At 36.2% G+C, this 18,313-nt stretch overlaps 1 protein-coding gene across 2 annotated transcripts; it reads left to right on the top strand.

The window, feature by feature from the left end:
- Positions 1-102: 102 nt before the first annotated feature.
- On the top strand, positions 103-12,838 carry LOC116182855 (glutathione synthetase-like). 2 transcript variants are annotated; one of them, XM_031503404.1, is made up of 8 exons: positions 103-605; positions 1,003-1,172; positions 8,227-8,269; positions 10,467-10,705; positions 10,756-10,854; positions 10,902-11,114; positions 11,162-11,389; positions 11,985-12,838. In XM_031503404.1, exons 1-8 carry the CDS (start codon positions 231-233, stop codon positions 12,109-12,111), a joined length of 1,494 nt encoding a protein of 497 aa, XP_031359264.1. In that variant the 5' UTR covers positions 103-230; the 3' UTR covers positions 12,112-12,838. The 2 variants fall into 2 exon arrangements, with proteins under 2 accessions (XP_031359264.1, XP_031359265.1); XM_031503405.1 differs by lacking the exon at positions 1,003-1,172 and adding an exon at positions 5,656-5,789 and having other exon boundaries at positions 11,985-12,836.
- The last annotated feature ends 5,475 nt before the right edge of the window (positions 12,839-18,313 follow it).

The following is an 18,313-nucleotide window of genomic DNA, read 5'->3' as shown; positions in this document are numbered from 1 at the left end:
TATTTTAGAAATTTATTCAGACTTTTAAGTTGGTTTAACTGCCGCTAGAGGTCTCGTCCTTATTTGGAACATTCACATTCACACACTTTTGAACCACTTTGTAGAAAATGAAAACTTAACCTTTAAATAATTGTTCAAAATTTATGTAACTAATTGACTTTTATCTCATTTATAACTGAAAAAAATTACAGTAAATCTAAAAACTAGCATTACTATTCGACACTCTTACAATGTCGCAGTTAAAAGCTTTAAAACATCACTTTGATAGTGTTCTGCCTTTACCAATCAATGACAAACAATTAAAGGAAATTGTGCGAAAAGCAAAAGATTGGGCTTTAATGCATGGGGTCGCAATGCGATCGAAAACTACGTTCTGTGAGGACGCTCTACAGTTTGCACCGTTTATTTTAGTCCCATCGCCGTTCCCACGAAAAGAGTTTCAGAAGGCCATCGATATACAACCGACCCTAAACGAGATGATGCACTGGGTTGCTCACAATCCGGATTTTTTGAGGAATTGTTTGAAAGATACGGTGGCGGTGGATGAATTTACAGGGAACCTATTTAATGTCTACGAACAAATTTTGACGGAAGGGACAGCACAGGTATGAAATTTGATATCAGTTCTGTTTCAATTTACGCATTGCAAGTTACTAAGTAATGGTGGAATAATTTTACCTACACGCTTTAGCTAGGGTATTGTAACTTGGAAGGTTTTAAATTAATATCGCTTAAATGATCTTGTAAAGGATTTTTAGTACACCAGGGTGTACAATGTTTGAGTGACTTCTGGTGTGTGCATGTTTAAATAGTTGCTCTTGTGGCATATAACCTCGGATTATGTACCGAACAGAGTCATTACATCATGTGCCTAAAAAAACATACACTTGTCCCCAGATGACGTTATTAAACTGTAAAATAAACATTACTAATAAGATCGATTGCTTGAGCGTTACCATGTTTGCACGTACCTACTGTTTTTGATGTGGTAACATGTCGTAGCCTTTATCATTGGGCCTTCTTCGAGCAGATGTGATGTTGGAAAGTGAATGTAAAAATCCAACAGAGAATTGTTTACCGCATTCAATATATTGCTGCAGTAGACAAGTGGAAATCAATACTATTGCGGCAGGATTTGGTTGGCTTGGACCAATATCGACAGGAATTCATAGGTGATACAAGTTTTGTTTTGCCAAAGAAATAACCAGATGTCTGAAACATCAATGTAATTTAAAAACGCCATATTTCTCGTAAGCTTATTTTGCGATCGCCGTTGCATAGATCTACGTACAATTTGATGAGAATTAATGTTTATTAAGTTTGCATTGTTCAATTTTCAAAATTTGCACTATCGACTAATAGTAGTAATTCAGTTTGTTGTTGTATGTATTGCTATGTTAACCCTTTCCAACTTTACAGTTTCCATTGGCAATACAATTAAAGAACTTTCTTGCGAAATTATTAGATGTAGGGCAATATAATTCGCTAGAGCTCTTACACTATAAAAACATCTCTGTGAATTATCATATATAGGTATCACCTACCGCCCATGACAAACTTTGTTTCTTTTTTGTTTTTGATTAGGGCGTTGTGCGCGGGTGCACCATCCTGTTGAAATCAACAGTTTCCAGCCTTTGTTTTTTTTTGTGTGACATACTTATATTATATTCGTAATAAAAAATACTACTCGATACAGCGTCTCCTTTTTTTACTGGTCACATATAAAAAATAAGGTTAATGATGATTTCTCCGAAACGAAAATCTCACAACAGTGTCTTTTTGAGCCAAAAAGTTGCAATGATAAAGTGTCTTTTCTTTTCAAATAAAATCAGAAAAAAATAAAAACGAAATCGGCAAATTTCCGTTTTCTGGGATATCTTCAGAAGTAATCCGAATTTTATGGTTTTCGTTAAAGCATGATAATAACTCTTTAATTCCGTTCTCTAATTTGATCATCGTCGTATCTTCTATAATCTATGATTTCGGGACCCCCATGACAGACATCCTTATCTTGGACACAGTGTATAAGTATACCGAATGTTTGTTTAATGCAAAATTGTATTGGTATGAGAGGGAGATGATGAAGGAGGACCATAATTGACTGCAAATTGGTAGTTTAGGTTTTTATTTAAACAAATTAAACTTATTACACCACTGTAAAAAGCAAAAAGTTCGAGAAAGATCTCGTTATGATAAACTAAACAAACCTAGAAACAAACATTACATCTTACATCACAGACATTATGTACGCTTGGCTCAATTACCACCTTTTAGAAGATTCTATGCTTCAAATGTTTTGTTGTAATGGGCACGTTACATGTAGGTACATCATCTGCTTTGCTTTTTTTCCAGACATAATTAACTCAACCTTCTTTATGGTGCTCCAACTAGTTCCAGGTGTGTAGGAAAGTGTTGAACGTCATCCGCTTTGCGCACTTACTGTACAGCTTTTATGTTTTTGTAGCAAACTTTTTTTAAACTGCAAAATGGAAGTAATTTCACCTGAAAATAATAGTTTGTATTTTATAGAGATTTTCCGTTCATTGGCAGACTTTTCAGAGTATGAGAATTTATTGATCCATCTGGAAATTAACTGTTTCGGCATTCTGGTAACCATGTACTTCTGTTTATCCAAGCAATGTAAACAATGTGATTGGCGGATGTGGTTGAAACACATATAAAAATGAATTTAATATAGAAATTATTGCATCGCAAATTTAATTACGTGATTTATTTATTTACATTTATTAACAATAAAAAAAGTTTTGAAATGAACAGTTAGGTTAGATATTAGTTATCACTCACATCTCCAACAGCGCTAACTATTTATTACTTCGGCGTTGAAATTGGAACTGTTCTGAAACGCAATTCGATTTGCGTCTATAGCAAACTCGGGTGCTTTCGAATGTTCTAGAACAAAACACGTCATATTTCCCGGAAAGATTGCGTCACATCCGCCGTTATTCTTTATGGCCGATGGCTAATCCTTAGATCTCTATCAAGAATATTCGCTACAATATGTAAATTGACAACGTATTGCTGTGTGCAACGGCTTGCAATCACTACACCATCCACAAAACATCTGTCCAGTCCAGATAGCTATATGTAATTATGAAGGATCATCAAACTAACAGTTTTTGGTATTAAAGACATTAATAATTTTTTCATTTTTGTTATTATCTTTATTGATCTGTTGTTCACTTTTAATTCATGTAGTAGGAAACCTAGCTTTACACGCGAGGCCCAAATCAATTCAAAGTATGGATGACTGATCCTGGCACCGCCCTAGCCTGTTGGACTTTGTTTGTTATTTTGGTGATTTCCTTTGCAAAGGTTAGACATAGAAAGCTTTGAAAAGGATTTGCAAAGAGTAGGTACCGAAACTTTGGAAAAAGGCAAACTCAGGTTTAAAGCTTTGGAACAGTTCTAAACAGAACCTAGAAAGTGTTCAAACACTTTAGCAACCGTTTATTGGACTTTTTTCGCTTTCCAGAACGTTTGAAGTCCATTTGGTGAAAGATGGTGTGGGGCGTTCAATTGTTTTTGCAATAATCTGCTTTAACTTCTTACCCGTTTGATCAATTTTAACAAATTTGGTATGGTTGAAAAGAGCATTCTTTGGGTAATGAGAATCAACCAAAATATAGTTAATTTAGTTGAATCCTTCTCCGCCAGGGGGCTAGTTTTGACACTATGACCCAAAATCCTAAAAAAAATCAAAAAAATGAAATGCAATGATTTGACTTTTTCTTTATGAAAAAGTAGCCAAATAACATCCAAAGAGGCCAGTGGAAATCGTTTTTCAAAATCTCGTTCCTAACCTTAAATATTGGGAAAATGAGATTAAATAATTAATTAATAAAAATGCTTAACTTGTATCTTAAATTTACTTTTACTTTTTACGTATTTCCGGTATTTGTCGATGGCGCGAAAGAAAAGAACCCTGCACTTTTAGGTAGGCCTTGGAAAATTAAACAAATGAAACATGATGCATTATAAAATAATAACAGCCGGAATTTGTAAATTATTCTGCTGTGTTTACATTCAGAAAGTGCAGTTTTTTGAATTTGTTATCTTTTCTAAAATGCCGATTTCTAACCAAGAAGCATTTAATATGCTGGCGATATATTTTGAGCATTTTCAAAATGCGACCATCGCTGCCCGCATCTTCTATTTGCGTTATCCGAATCGACCACGAACCATCGTCGCCAGCATATTAAATGCTGCTTGGTTAGAAATCGGCATTTTAGAAAAGATTACAATTTCAAAAAACTGCACTTTCTGAATGCAAACACAGCAGAATAATTTACAAATTACGGCTGTTATTATTTTATAATGCTTCGTGTTTCATTTGTTTAATTTTCCAAGGCCCACCTAAAAGTGTAGGGTCCTTTTCCAAACTATCTTTCGCGCCATCGACAAATACCGGGAATACGTCAAATAAGATACAATTTAAGCATTTTTATTTATTAATTAATCTCATTTTCCCAATACTTGAGGTTTGGAACGATATTTTGAAAAACGGTTTTCATTGGCCTCTTTGGGTGTTATTTGGCTACTTTTTCATAAAGAAAAAGTTATATCATTCCATTTGATTTTTTTGATCAACAACACACAAACATGTCAAAATCGTTATTCTCTCACTGAGTTCGTTGGAAAAAAGACCAAGAGCATAATCTGATGAAACTGATAGTACTATTAAAAATCGATCAAAATAATGGTTTTGTGCATTAGTTTCCTGTTTTATTAAATACACAGAGAGAGAATTCCGCGACGGCACCTCATTAACCGTTTATGAATAACAGGCATTTAGATGAGTGAATGTATTTCCGTGTTCACATCCGCAATACCTTTGAATACATATAGGTAATTCCCAATAATGGGGACAAAGTTGACCCTTTTTGTGACTAAAAACACGCTTTTGAAATTTTTGAAAAATCCGGGAAAATCACTAAAAATGTAAAATTTCGTTTTCCTTTTCCCTAGCCTAAAACGGTTGGCATTTCACGGCCCCAGTTGGCACCTTCTATGGGCACTTTTTTTGGGAGAATCTGAATCTGCTATTAGAATTTCCACATTTCTACATGTAGAAGCTACAAGGTACTACTTTCTTATTTTTTATAGGCTCTATATTGGATGTAGCCGTTAATCATATTCTTTGATTTGGTGTGTGTTCAGATTTGGTAGTAGCAATATCTACCGTGCCTTGGTCGTTAAAAGGCTCTTAGTTTCACAGCTTCACTCAGATGAAGGAATAGAGTATGAAGGAATAATGAAATAATAGTGTTAATAGTGGTGTTAACATAACAAATGATTGGTTAAATTTATGTAGCGGTGCGCGATGATTGGTGGTGGTTTAGTGGGAGGGGATGAGAGGTCAACTTTGACAAGTGCATGGGTGATTTGATCTTTTAATTGTCTCTTAGGAACTACAACAATACTTTTTCATAGATTACACACACCAAAGATCATACACACACTGTAAATATGGACAACTCTGGTGTATGAAGTACAGTCTGGTAAACGTGAACCATATTCTGAGGTCTGCTAACGCAACATATGTTTTATTACCCACCTGACGGTGTAGTTATTAATTGTAACGAAATTTTTAAGTGCAAATGTAAGAGTAGCTAATATTTAGTTTTTTTCTTTTAGAAAATATCATTGGGTTTACTTCGTTCAGATTACATGGCTCATAGCGATGCTGGAAACCGCATAAACCAAGTGGAAATTAACACAATAGCGTCTAGCTTTGCTGGCATTTCATCTCAATTCCCGAGCTTTAATAGGTATGATGTTAGATAGTAATATGCACACTAATTTAGTAATATATTCAACCTAATTCGCTTTTTACCTGTAGGCAAGGGACAGATTTATCATTATCTCTTTCTCTTTCACACATTTGGTTCTATACTGAGCTTCTTAATTTTTCCTATTGGTTTTAGAAATTGAATTTAAACATATAACTCTTGATAACTGCGTTTTTTGTTCACTGAATATGCACGAAATTGAACAAAAACATTATTCATTCTTTTCACGCTTTGTCAACTAAGCCTAGATCACTGCAAAATCATCCACACAGCACAGCAAAACACACTCCATTGGCGAAAATCTGCAAAATCATCCACACAGTATCCATGTATCCGCTCTTGACTTATCGTGTGGACATGTTGACGTGTTGTGAGAGTACGATTTCATAAACAAAGCTATTCAGCATACCCAGCTTTCGCTTCTGAAAAACAATAGTATATTGAAAGACAAGTGTTACAATGCGACCTATTGTAATACGACTATCTTGTGGCACGAGTGGCGACGCGTAGCGTAGCCACGAGTGTCCGCAAGATAGGAGTATTACAATAAAGCATTGTAACACGCGTTTTTCATACTATTTTTTCTATTTCGGTGCTTTAATTTAATTAAAAAAATCATTATCAGAAACTATAGGGAACATTAGAACTAACATGTTTTATGTTGGGAACACTTTTTATGCCGTTAAGTTTTAGGTTGGCAGCGTAGTAAGACTGACATTTTGAAGTTCAAACATGGAAGTATTGTACCTACTTGTACTAACTAGTAACTGCCAACTTAAGAGATGCAGATGAGTTACCAAAAAAAACGACTATAATCACTGTCTTTGTACAACTGTTTTCGGCCGAAAACAGTTGTACAAAATCATCATTGTGACACCGAAATAGAAAAAATCTATTACCACACTTACATGGCACTACATATACGTCTGTGATGCACACATTCTCTCTTAGCAAGTGGTAGAAGGTTGCATAAACATTAATGTATACACCTTATGTTGTTTTTTTTTGCTAATGACAATGTTTGGTATATCCATGTTGGTATTAGTCTTACACAACGGTAAATCAATGAAAAAACATCTAAAGCTAACGCAGAAGTTGCCATTAGTGTAAGAATAACTCAGATCTTTAGTCATTGGGTGCTATACTTTTGGTACACTCTGTACAATTTCGTTTGAAAATTTATATAATGTAAACATTTTTAAGTTGTATGCCAATGGAATCTGTATCTTGTTTTTTTATTGTGCTATTTGGCTGCGCGCTGACATTCTATTCTATCTGTTTCATTCCTTTTAGTAAATAAATCTGTTCAAACGTATGTGCCTATTCAATTGCTCTTATAATTAACCAACTTAGCAGCATCAGCAGTACGGATATGCTTCACTTGTAAGTTGGGTTGACAAGAATGAGGAAATTTAATTAACACTACCGACGCCTGGAAACCACAAATTAAAAACTACTGTACATCCAGACAGAACTTATGGACGTACCTAATTCGACTCTTCTTACAACCCAACCACTGTCCTTAACGGTTTTTTTTTTGCTATACTCCAGCTTTACGAAGTAGTGAATATAGGTCGTTCATTTGTTATTACTGTTCCGATATGTAAGTAACCCCACTAAATGCAGCGTTAAGATTTTCTACCTCACGATGTCGATTTAAACATAAACAATTCTCTCAAACAAACTGCAACGCGCTATTGTTGACGTACAGAATAAGAATGAACAAAATACGGCACCGCAACGGTTAAGCGATTCTAGATCGTATTGCTTACGTCAAATAATATTAATTGAAGTGAATTTCGCTTGCATCCAGTTTTTGTTTACAGCAATCTTGTTTATGACTACTTGATGCCATGCCATGAAAGCGAAATTCACTTCAATTAACATTCTTTAACGTAAGCGATACGAGCTAGAATCGCTTCATCGTTGCGGTACCTTACTTTGTTCATTTTTATTCTGCACGTCACACAATGGCCCGTATGAATAAAAGTAAGCAAATGCTTATACTTGCAAAATTCAAAGTAAATACTCGTAACCATAACATACTGGTCTGTTTAGCATGGTTTAGCAGCGCTGCACTGCGTCCTGTCCTGCTGCTCAGCAGCGCTGCTAAGTCGCCCAGTGCGAAGGAGCACTTACGAGTATTTACTTTGAATTTTGCAAGTATAAGCATTTGCTTACTTTTATTCATACGGGCCAATAACGCGTTGCAGTTTGTTTGAGAGAATGTTTAAATCGACGTCGTGAAGTAAAAAAAGTTAACGCTGCATTTAGTGAGGTTAATTACATATCGGAATAGTAATAACGGATACACGCAATGTTTGTTTTGCGTATAGAAATTATTCATTAGAGCAATATACCTATATAACAAATAAAATAAAATCATTGACCATAGATTTGTAATGATTTTTTGTAGGTTTGTTCTATCCGAATTGGGTCATCTTGATAAACTTAAAAATGTAAGTATGTTTTTCCTTTATTAAAACCATAAGGGTGTATTCTTAAATGCCAGTAAGGGAACTAATAATTACAGCATACCATTATGAGTTGTTTTTGAATGTACCCTTTGATCATAGATAAAGTTAGATATCTAGATTAAAATATGCTATCTTTTTAAATGTTGAATGCACTGTCTAGCCTTTACACTGTGAAAAAATCGTTTACAGTATGATACACAAGATTTATGTGACCCTGAGAAAAGTTTACATGTAAAAATTTGATCGGTTGAACAAGTTTTGTGTATTATTTGCTGGTAGATGAATTGAAAAATCATAGTAATAAGTTATAGTAAGTATACAGAGTGTCTAATTGTAGTTGCGCGATAGAGGTCTTTGTGAATAGAAAAAACTTAACATTCTGAACACACATTTAGATTACAAACGAACATAGTTTTTTGTCCTTTCGACTACACTCACAAATATGACTATTGCTCGTGTAGTATAAAAACAGTTACGTCTATCATTGCAGTCTGCAATTTGCAGGTAGGCGCTCACTGCAAAACTGGTTGCCTCTGAGGTTTACACAAATTATGGTACTATATTTTCGTCTATCTAGCTAACCCATGCACAGAAAAAGACAAGTTTTGCAGTGGGCGGCTACCTGCGACTGTTTTTATACTAGACAACGTCTCGCTTTGGTTATTGGTTTGTCTTTCGGGAAACTATCCCGTCTGCTTTTAGTGGTTGTACTTCAATTGCATTTATTTCGCGGCGGTTTAACTCGGCGCCCCAAATTTGTTATGTATTGTTGGCGCACGTTTGGCCTTTCCTGTGTGCTGATATTGGCTTCTACATGCTGAGGTGTGCTCTATTTCGTTTGTAAACCCTAGTGTCTGCTGTTATATGTTCTTGGTTCTGGTCCTTTATTCACTACTACATTGCATTCATAACCCATACTTGCGCCCATCGCGCTTCATGGCGATTGTTATTCAGACAGTTTTAGTTTTTGGGTGGTGGAGTCCTGGGTTCGATGCAAATATTGAAGTTCGTTATCTTGTCTCATATGTGCGCGTTTATTCCAGGTTACACCATACAGTATCCCTTGCCTGACTTTTGCACGTCGTTATACCCACATGTCATACGCGTTTTTGTTCGAGGATTTCAGATCTGTAGACTTTCGGTATGAAGATTCGGTTGCTCCGCATTACTAGACCGTTCAATATCGCCATTTGACCTTTTTTGTAGACTAGCCTTTGACGAAGTATTCATTTACTCTTTTCGTCTGTGTATGTGTTGTGGAAGATTTCGACTTCGACAAAACTACATCTGCTACTATTTCAACCTGCATATGATGCTATATCAACACAATTTGGATACATTGGTGTAGGCGCATTATTATGAGATTGTGGTAGAGGTCTGTATATTCCAAAATTTTGTTATTGGATTCTAAATAAAATTGGCGAGCTATATTTTATCAGTCAGTGGTTATCGGATGCGGTTAATCACGTGGGAAAAGTTTCAGGCAACAGTCTGACGGGCGATAACACAATCTTAATGTTTTTTACGTGACCAAAACAACTGAATGAGAATTACTCATAGTGATGCCAGGATGCCGCGTGAGAAGCTCGAACTCAGCGATCTTGAAGTCTGGTGGGTTTTGATAAATGGTCTATATACAGGCGTGAAGGCGCAGTCTACTGGTTACAGAAAGATGACCGCTTTTAACGTATTAGCGCCAATTTGTAGGCGAGGTAGAAAAGAAAAGTGTAGGGACGCGTCCAGGAGAGATAGCGGTAGGGCATTAGGTTTTGGGCCACCAGAGTGTTAAGTGCGTGGCCCGAAATAATGTTTTTTTTCGGACAATATACTGGTAGCCGTCAATCAGTAGGGTTGTAATTTAACCCCAAGTTTGTAAGTGCGAACCCAAATTTTTTCTGCTTACGAAGTAGAACGTTCAAAAAGAAATTCAACGCTAAGTTAAGGAAGTGCGAAGCTAGTAGCAGCCTGTAGCTGCACACTTTGAGATCGAAGCGATTAATAGTGAATGATATTTGTATGCTGTTTGTTTGACAATTTCAGGTCCTTTAGTATCGCCACTATTACAGAGAAATTAGAAATGTAATATTATGTTATCTCTTCTTATTCAAAATTGTCAGTTTACTGATGAATGCTAATGAAAAACGTCAATATAATTACAGAACTTAACAAATATTTACAGTTACCAGAAAACCACGCTCTACGAGGTTTATGTGAGGGATTATTAGAAGCATGGAAATTATATGGAAATCCCAATGCTGTGATACTTTTCATTGTAGAAGAGGTTACATACAATATCTGTGATCAAAGATTCCATGAATTTGAGTTGGTTCGATTGCAACCTCAAATTGAGATCGTGAGGTGTACGCTTACCGAAATAGCCACCTACGCAACCTTAGATTCGAATAAAAAACTTATTGTGTAAGAGTGAGATAGCTTTGCCCCAATCTGCTTATTTTGTTGTCGCACAGGGATGGCAAGGAAGTTGCCGTTATATACTTTCGAGCTGGTTATGAACCAAGTCACTATCCATCCCAAAAGGAGTGGCACGCGAGGGTGCTAATGGAAAAGTACATACTCCTAATTTTACATTCGTTGTGTAACTGATTTGTTGCAGGTCGTTAGCGATCAAGTGCCCTTCCATTCAGTATCATTTGGCAGGTACCAAAAAAGTACAGCAAGTTTTAGCCAAATCCGGGGCACTCGAGAAGTTTTTGTCAGAGTCATGGAAAGTAGATGCTGTCAAGAATATATTCACTGGATTGTATAGTTTAGATTTTGACGAACATGGCAATAAAGCTGTACAAATGGCACTTGACAGTCCGGAAAGGTTATCTTACATTATGATTTCTTCAACTAACAGCACCCGTATCTTAGGTTTGTGTTAAAACCACAAAGAGAAGGTGGTGGGCATAATGTATATGGGGAGGAGGTAAGGGAGGCGGTATTAAAAATGAAAGATAAAAAAGAACGTACCGCTTGGATACTTATGGACCGCATCAATCCTCCCGTAACTTCAGGATATATGATTCGGCCAGGCTGTCCTGATAAGCCAGATGTAGTGGATTTAGTTTCTGAATTGGGCATTTTTGGAGTGATTATAGGGTAAAAAAAAGTCGCCAGTGGCGTTTGAACAATTCAATTTCTACCTTGTACCTTTAATAATAATATTACAATTTATATATAGCAAAAATATAAACAGTCCATCCTTTAGAAATCTCGATGTTTTCACAGTAAGTCTTCCAATATTCCTCATTACTGCTATGATCGAGTTTCATATAATTGTAGTGGAACCGTTGGTGTACCTCTCAGTCTCCGTGTTGATTCGAACACATGACCTTACTAATATCAACTTAGAATTGCATCAAGCGGTTCTCTTTTTTACCTCTAAAGCTGTGCTCATATGCGTAATATTTTTCCTGATTTGGAATTGTAAGTTGGTTGTGTTGATATACTCTAACAAACTGACCCCTGGATCTGGCGTTTGAATTGGTTTCAGAGCTCACAATTACAGATTCCTTCTCCCTAGAACAGATAAGATCGCAGACCACAATGGTCTTTTTCAAGCCTGTTGCATCTTTCAGCTTCAGTCTTAGTAGAATTCTACTCTTAGATGAGACTACCACAATTAATAGAAATTGAATTGGGTCATCTGTACTATAAATGTTTCGATTTGTAATTAATCTAATTGTATTTTTAGTGATTCAGAGAAAATAATTTGTAACCGTCAAGTGGGTCATATGTTGAGGACAAAAATTTCTACAGCAAATGAAGGTGGTGTCGCTGCGGGTCTTGGCGCATTGGACAGTCCCTATTTGATTGAATAGCCATCACGATGAGATATAGGTACATGTATTTTATAGGTGTGTACAATGCGGATGGTAATAATAAAGAAGAAGTGGTAGCAGATTTATGTAACCATTTTAAGTGTGTATTACTATTCTTTGTTTCATGTTAAGTACTTTTACAGGGGGACCAATTAGTTATTATTTTGTGAGGTGTTGCAGTGAGAGCGCACCATAGGTAAACAGAGTTCATGTATTTTTTCGCTAAGGTTCCACTAGAGGGCTTTGATATGTATTTGAAGTTAGCGTTCAACGTACGTTATTGCGCTTGCCTGATGTCAAAAAAAGATTGGAGTAGTACGATGAACGCTAATTTCAAAGGCCCCATGGATCCTTTGCGAAAAAATACATTGCTGTTTCGCTGTGGTGTGTTCTACCTTGGTCACACTGTATGTGATATGTTTAAATATGTTGTACTCATTTGGATTGGCATTGCTTGTATTTGTTCATTGGTCACTAAGGAGTAAGGATTATACATTTTATTAATATAAAAACATGAATGGCTGAAGGCGGAAATTGAACTTCCAATGTGGAATAAAATTTTAATTTATGGCCAATAGCAAATGTTAAGGAATTCAATTTTGTTGTGATTATGGATGTTTTTGGTACTATGGTCATTGTAGGCGTTCACCCGACAGTGCCTTTTATTACAAAGCTTTCTTTATAAATGTTTCTTATGTTACTTTTTATTAAATTTTTGTTGATTTTTTGCTGTTTTAATTATTTAGTTTACTTGACTTTTGAACATACAAATGAATTAAATGTGCACGAGTAGTAACTTTCTACTCGAATAGTCCAATATATTCAAGTTGAGCCTTTGTGCCCCAACCAAGAAGGTCACCAGATAGCTGTGTGGTAACAAAAACTTCAGTCGGCAATTGAGAGAACTATTCTATAATAACAAGAAACTGACCTAATTACTTACTTACCTAATTACTAAAACAATACCCAAAACAATAACTGAGGGTAGAGGAGATTAAAAGGAAAGCTTATCAAAATGTGTTGGTAATATTTGAGTTTACTCACAAAGTAGTCTCATAAAAAGAAGCCCCGCACGATGAAAGTATATCAAATTGGAGTATTTTCGCAGTTGTAAAGAATAACCTATTTTTTTTCTGAATTTTTTATTAAATAATTTGCCATACCAGGAATTGAACCCGAGCCTCCTGAGTGAGAGCCGAGTATTCTTGTCATTGTAGCACAGCTTAGTAACTAAGCTGTGATTATAGTTCATCTCACCTGACTTTAGAGTACCTACAGGGAACATAGAAATGCAATCCATATAGGAGTTTTTACTTTTTAACGCGGCGGGAATGCGATCCATATTGACTACAAATACGCCTAGTTTCTTCAAATCGTATATTCTGATAGTAGGCATTGACTCGTTGTTGATCATAAGAGTCTGCACCTGCCATATTTTCAATGAGCCGTCTGTACTGTACTTAACCCCCAGGTTAACAATACAAGAACACAGAAATAAAGTCAACCCGGCAAGGTTATAAAATGAACACCCGGAATGACACTTGGAGAAGGAATGACTATTCCCTCCAAAACCAAACCCAATTAATTTTGAAATCTAAAAGTGACATGTTATCAAACCTTATATCTAGGGGCAAGACTTCTATCCATGAAAACACGTCAAAAATATAGCAAAAAAGCATGAGAAATTCAATAATGCACAAAAAATGATTGAAATTTCGCTTTAATTCAAACTATTTAAACATAAGCTGTATTAAAACAATTAATGAATAAGTATTGTTCCAAGTGGTTCATCTTAAAATTTGTGCGCCTGTTACTTAGTACGTGGTTATAAACGGAAACATCTTTCAGCATCGACACAAGTAATTGGAGCGTACTTTAGTTGAGGTATCAGATGAGGTTCTACATTTAAATGTTCATTTTTCTCAGCCAACATTCGTCATCTTTTTTGAACTTGAAAATTTGCATTATAAATTAATGCTGAGTTGTAAAAACCCCAAAAATGCAAAATGTGCACTATTTTCTTTGCGCCAATGTGATTCATTTTTGTTAATTCGTGTAAATTATTGTTTTATTTTGAGCTGCATACAATATTTACGTAATGCATAAAAGCATGAAATCCGGTCTCTACTTATATCATACATATTAACAAAAAATGATCTCTAAAGGATCAAACATCTAAGGCAGGGCCCCTTTACGTTAGTTGTAAACAAACGTTATGACCTGAAGTACGATTGGAAAGGAACACAAATTGTGAAAAAGTTGTTTAGTAATTATTGTTATTATCATGAAGATTATGAAAACGAAAATTTAATCGAAATATTACATTGCAAGAATAAACTTTGGAAATGATATATAGTTCACGGAATAAAAATAATAATAGGCTGGGGAAAAATGAACTTACCAAGAAAAAAAAACCAGCCGCCAAATTAATATTAAATTGTGTAGTAAAATTAATTGTAATTATGCGAATGCATTATTTCAAAATTGTAGCATGTATAGGTTTCTAGAGGTGACGTATAGATTAAAAAACAAATTTTGGGAACAACGGGTCAGGTAAGCAAGTATCAAGATTCTGAGAAAGGGTGACATACACACGATGTGACTCATATTTGGTACAATAAAATCCTTCTGTTAAAAGCAAGATTGAAAATTACATGGCCTTGTAGGGAAAATTAAATATTACAACAAAATATGGGAAAATCGGTGAATCGCAACTCATATAACACACATAAATTCTAAACCGAAAAGTTTTTATTAGCAGACTCTCGCTCCCAAGATAGATAACTCGCCCCTCGTTCGGGGTTTCGAACCTACACAGTTGATTGTCGAGATCAGTCCCGGCATTGAGTGTCTTAACTTAAGACGAAAATGTTAATTTACAAACTAGAAGTCAGTACATATAAACACATCAAACAATTCGATGATTTCCATATGTTTAAAAGAATGATCATCTAAGTTGGGGTCAAGACCATGTAATCAAAACATAAACAACTACACCAAAAGTGAATAGAATGCTGCATACATAACACGAGTAGGTACATTATAAAGAAACGCAAATACCTGCATTGAATAACAAAAAAAAAACAAGAAACATTTACGGAGTGATGCGTCCTGACCGCCATTACAAAACAAGATGGCAAACATAAACTGCATGCGTCTCTCCAGATGGCGTAGGGAGCTTTTCCCCTTAAAAAAAAGAGGCAAATGATAAATCTGCGTCTGCTATGGAAACACAAACAGTAACTTGATTATTTAATGTCAAATTAGGGTTGGCTATTAGGGAGGTACGCATGACGTAACTATCATCGCAACGTAATCGGAATGGTGCTGGCACTGGAACAGCGATACGCGATCAAGTTATGGGTCATGTGTGCGGCTTGAGAAGGGTGCAACGGAAACTCATGAAAGGTAGGGTTCAGAGTGGCACAAACAAAAAAGAGTCGTGTACGGCCTTCGTCGTTACTAAGTACCTGACCCAGAGCAAGACGTCGTAATACGGGCTAGTACCGCAGCGCTGACTTGGCTTGGTGTACTTTTTTTGCCCCCGCGACTGAACGGCAAGCCTTGGGAGTCGTTGGAAATTATCCAAGCTCAAGTAGGTTTCTGAGAGGTATTCCAGTCGAGGAGTGCCAGGGTCACACAGAACACCTCATGGCGGGCTACAATCGTATGGTTGAATAAGGGTTGAAATGAAAAACATACGACTGATGTAGACTGGCATCAAGTGCTTTGTGACCGGGAGTCTCTCCTGAAGTTGACCGACCATAAAAGCCTGAAGTACACTTGTCCAGACGGAATCGGTCCGGACCAGATGGCAACAATTCCGATGGACGATGGAATGTTCATAATGGCTTTATACGTAATTGCGCACACTTGTCCGGACGGAACCGGCCCGACGCGGACGACAGATCGATATTGATGAGAAAAGGGAATTCATCGGCAAAATATAAATCCATTCCTGGCCGATTCCGTCCGGACAAATGTGCTTCAAAAACTGACCTGACGGTACAGACTATATAGGGTACGTTCCACAATAGTGTACACTAAGGTTCCACTTAACGCCCGTAACGATCACGACCGCGGTTTTGTCGTTCCACTAGCTTAGAGGCGTTGTGGGCGAAACCTTAAGTGGAACGCTTTTGAGTACGGTGTGACGTCAAGAGTGAGTGAACAGTTTTCCAACATGGACGGCGTTGAGGAGATCGTAATGCTTAAAGGATACAAAGTGGGGTGGATTATGAATTCAAAAGTCACATAGTCCAGTCAAATAAGAAAAAATAAAAACATTAATCGGTAAAGATCTGAATTTTGGTACACATGTTCATTAGTGTTCCCCATTGGACATACTAAAAGTCCCCGTCAAAATCTGTTGCGCTCGAGGCACCATCTTGGAAAAAAGGAGCACTTGTTCAGATTCTTGACTATATATCGGCAACAATTATTGATACGGAAAAATAGCTCAGATAAAAAATATAGTTTATTAAATTGCCCATAAAAAATCATATTAACATTTTTTTGTATGTCCAATACTTTAGTTATAATCCGACATCGAATAGGGAATCAAGTATCCTGAGCTCTCGAAACAGTCGCGCATACATTTTTTTACAACTTTTTACAAATCATTAAATTTATTGAAAATTCTGCCAGTATTTCTTATATGTATATGCGAAGTCGTCGCACTCAAGCTTGGTATGAGACACGTTTAAAGGTTTCTCATAAAACTCTCTCTCTCTCTCCCTCTCTCTCAATAGAACTTTCATCTTCAATGTGAGCAGTTAAGCACTGAGTGTAGACTGGAAGCCTTCAGTGACCAAACAGGGTCAAGGAAATCGTGGACTCTCCTTCAACTCCACAGTTCGGGAGATTTTTCATATCCACGGAATTTCTGAACTTGCTGATTAATACGAAACGTGTGTTGCTGCGCCGCTGCAGCTGTAGTGGGTAACCGAAGGGGTAAAAGTGGTTAGATTCGGCTGACCCTTGTACGCGTATTTTCTGAAGGTCTGATAACGATGTCGGTTTAAATATCTCTCATTAGCAGGCACGTTATATGCAGAGAACGGCCTTCTCCAGCTTCAGAAATCATTTCGTGGCTCCAACAATTTAAATCATTTTCGCTTACCTTTTTGAAAATAACATGACGTCGTATCATGAAACATTTTGTCATTGCTAGAATGCTTTTACATTTTTTTCATTTTTTGGTGCTTTTACAGCTTTCGGTGTAGTCATAAAAAAGACGGCATCCTTCCTATAACCAAAGAGTAACCATACTCTTTACTATAACTACGATACGGGGCCTAAACGCGTTCTGACGCATTCAACGTGACATTACAGCTAAAGTATTGGAGATACAAAAAAAACGTAAATACTCTTTTTTATAGGGAATTTAGTAAACTATATTTTTCATGTAAACTATTTCTTCGTATCAGTAATAGTTGCCGAGACATGGGCAAAAAACTGGAAAAGTGTACCGTTTTTCCAAGATGGCGTCTCGAGCGCAACAGATTTTGACAGGGACTTTTAGTATGTTCAATAGAAAGTCCCAATAAATGTGTATACCAAAATTCAGATCTTTACCGATTAATGTTTTTATTTGTCCAAAACTGCGCTAATTTGACTGGACTATTAAGTTAGTAAATATTTTTTTATTTTTCAGTACCAATTATTGACACAAACTTCTTCGCTTTACACAAGATATTGCTTCTTGTTAATAAAATATTGCAGACGACTTTTGAATTTCTATCATAAATGCTGCGGCCATACTTAATACGATGATAATGAACACTTCTCCCAAGAATTTCTCTGGGAATGCTGCTTCGAAAACCATTTCTCTTCTTCATTCAAAACTAACGTGCATTCTTATTTTCATCAATCGTTGCATTACCATTTATATGAGTCTCATTCGCATTCCCTGGTAAAGCACTTTGCAGCAAACTAGTTGCAAATCTAAGATCAACAATAAAGAAAATTGTGTTAAAGCAGAATTTTCCTTAACAAATAACTTTAACGTTCAGGAATAAGCATATATACTTACCAGTTTGTGCATGTAGAACATCCATAGTGTAATGTCCACTACAAGGTTACGTTCTGAAACACGTAATTATATTTTCTCCATAGCGAAAACGAAAAATTTGTAGCGCATGCGTGTTCAAACAATCAGTGTCTGACAGTTAAATGTCTCTAGAAATGTCTCCTGTCAAGA

Source organism: Photinus pyralis, unplaced genomic scaffold (assembly GCF_008802855.1).
Source record: "Photinus pyralis isolate 1611_PpyrPB1 unplaced genomic scaffold, Ppyr1.3 Ppyr1.4_unclustered_Scaffold781, whole genome shotgun sequence".
Lineage (NCBI taxonomy): Eukaryota > Metazoa > Arthropoda > Insecta > Coleoptera > Lampyridae > Photinus > Photinus pyralis.
The sequence above is the reverse complement of the archived record's forward strand: the minus strand, read 5'-3'. Positions and strand labels throughout refer to the sequence as shown.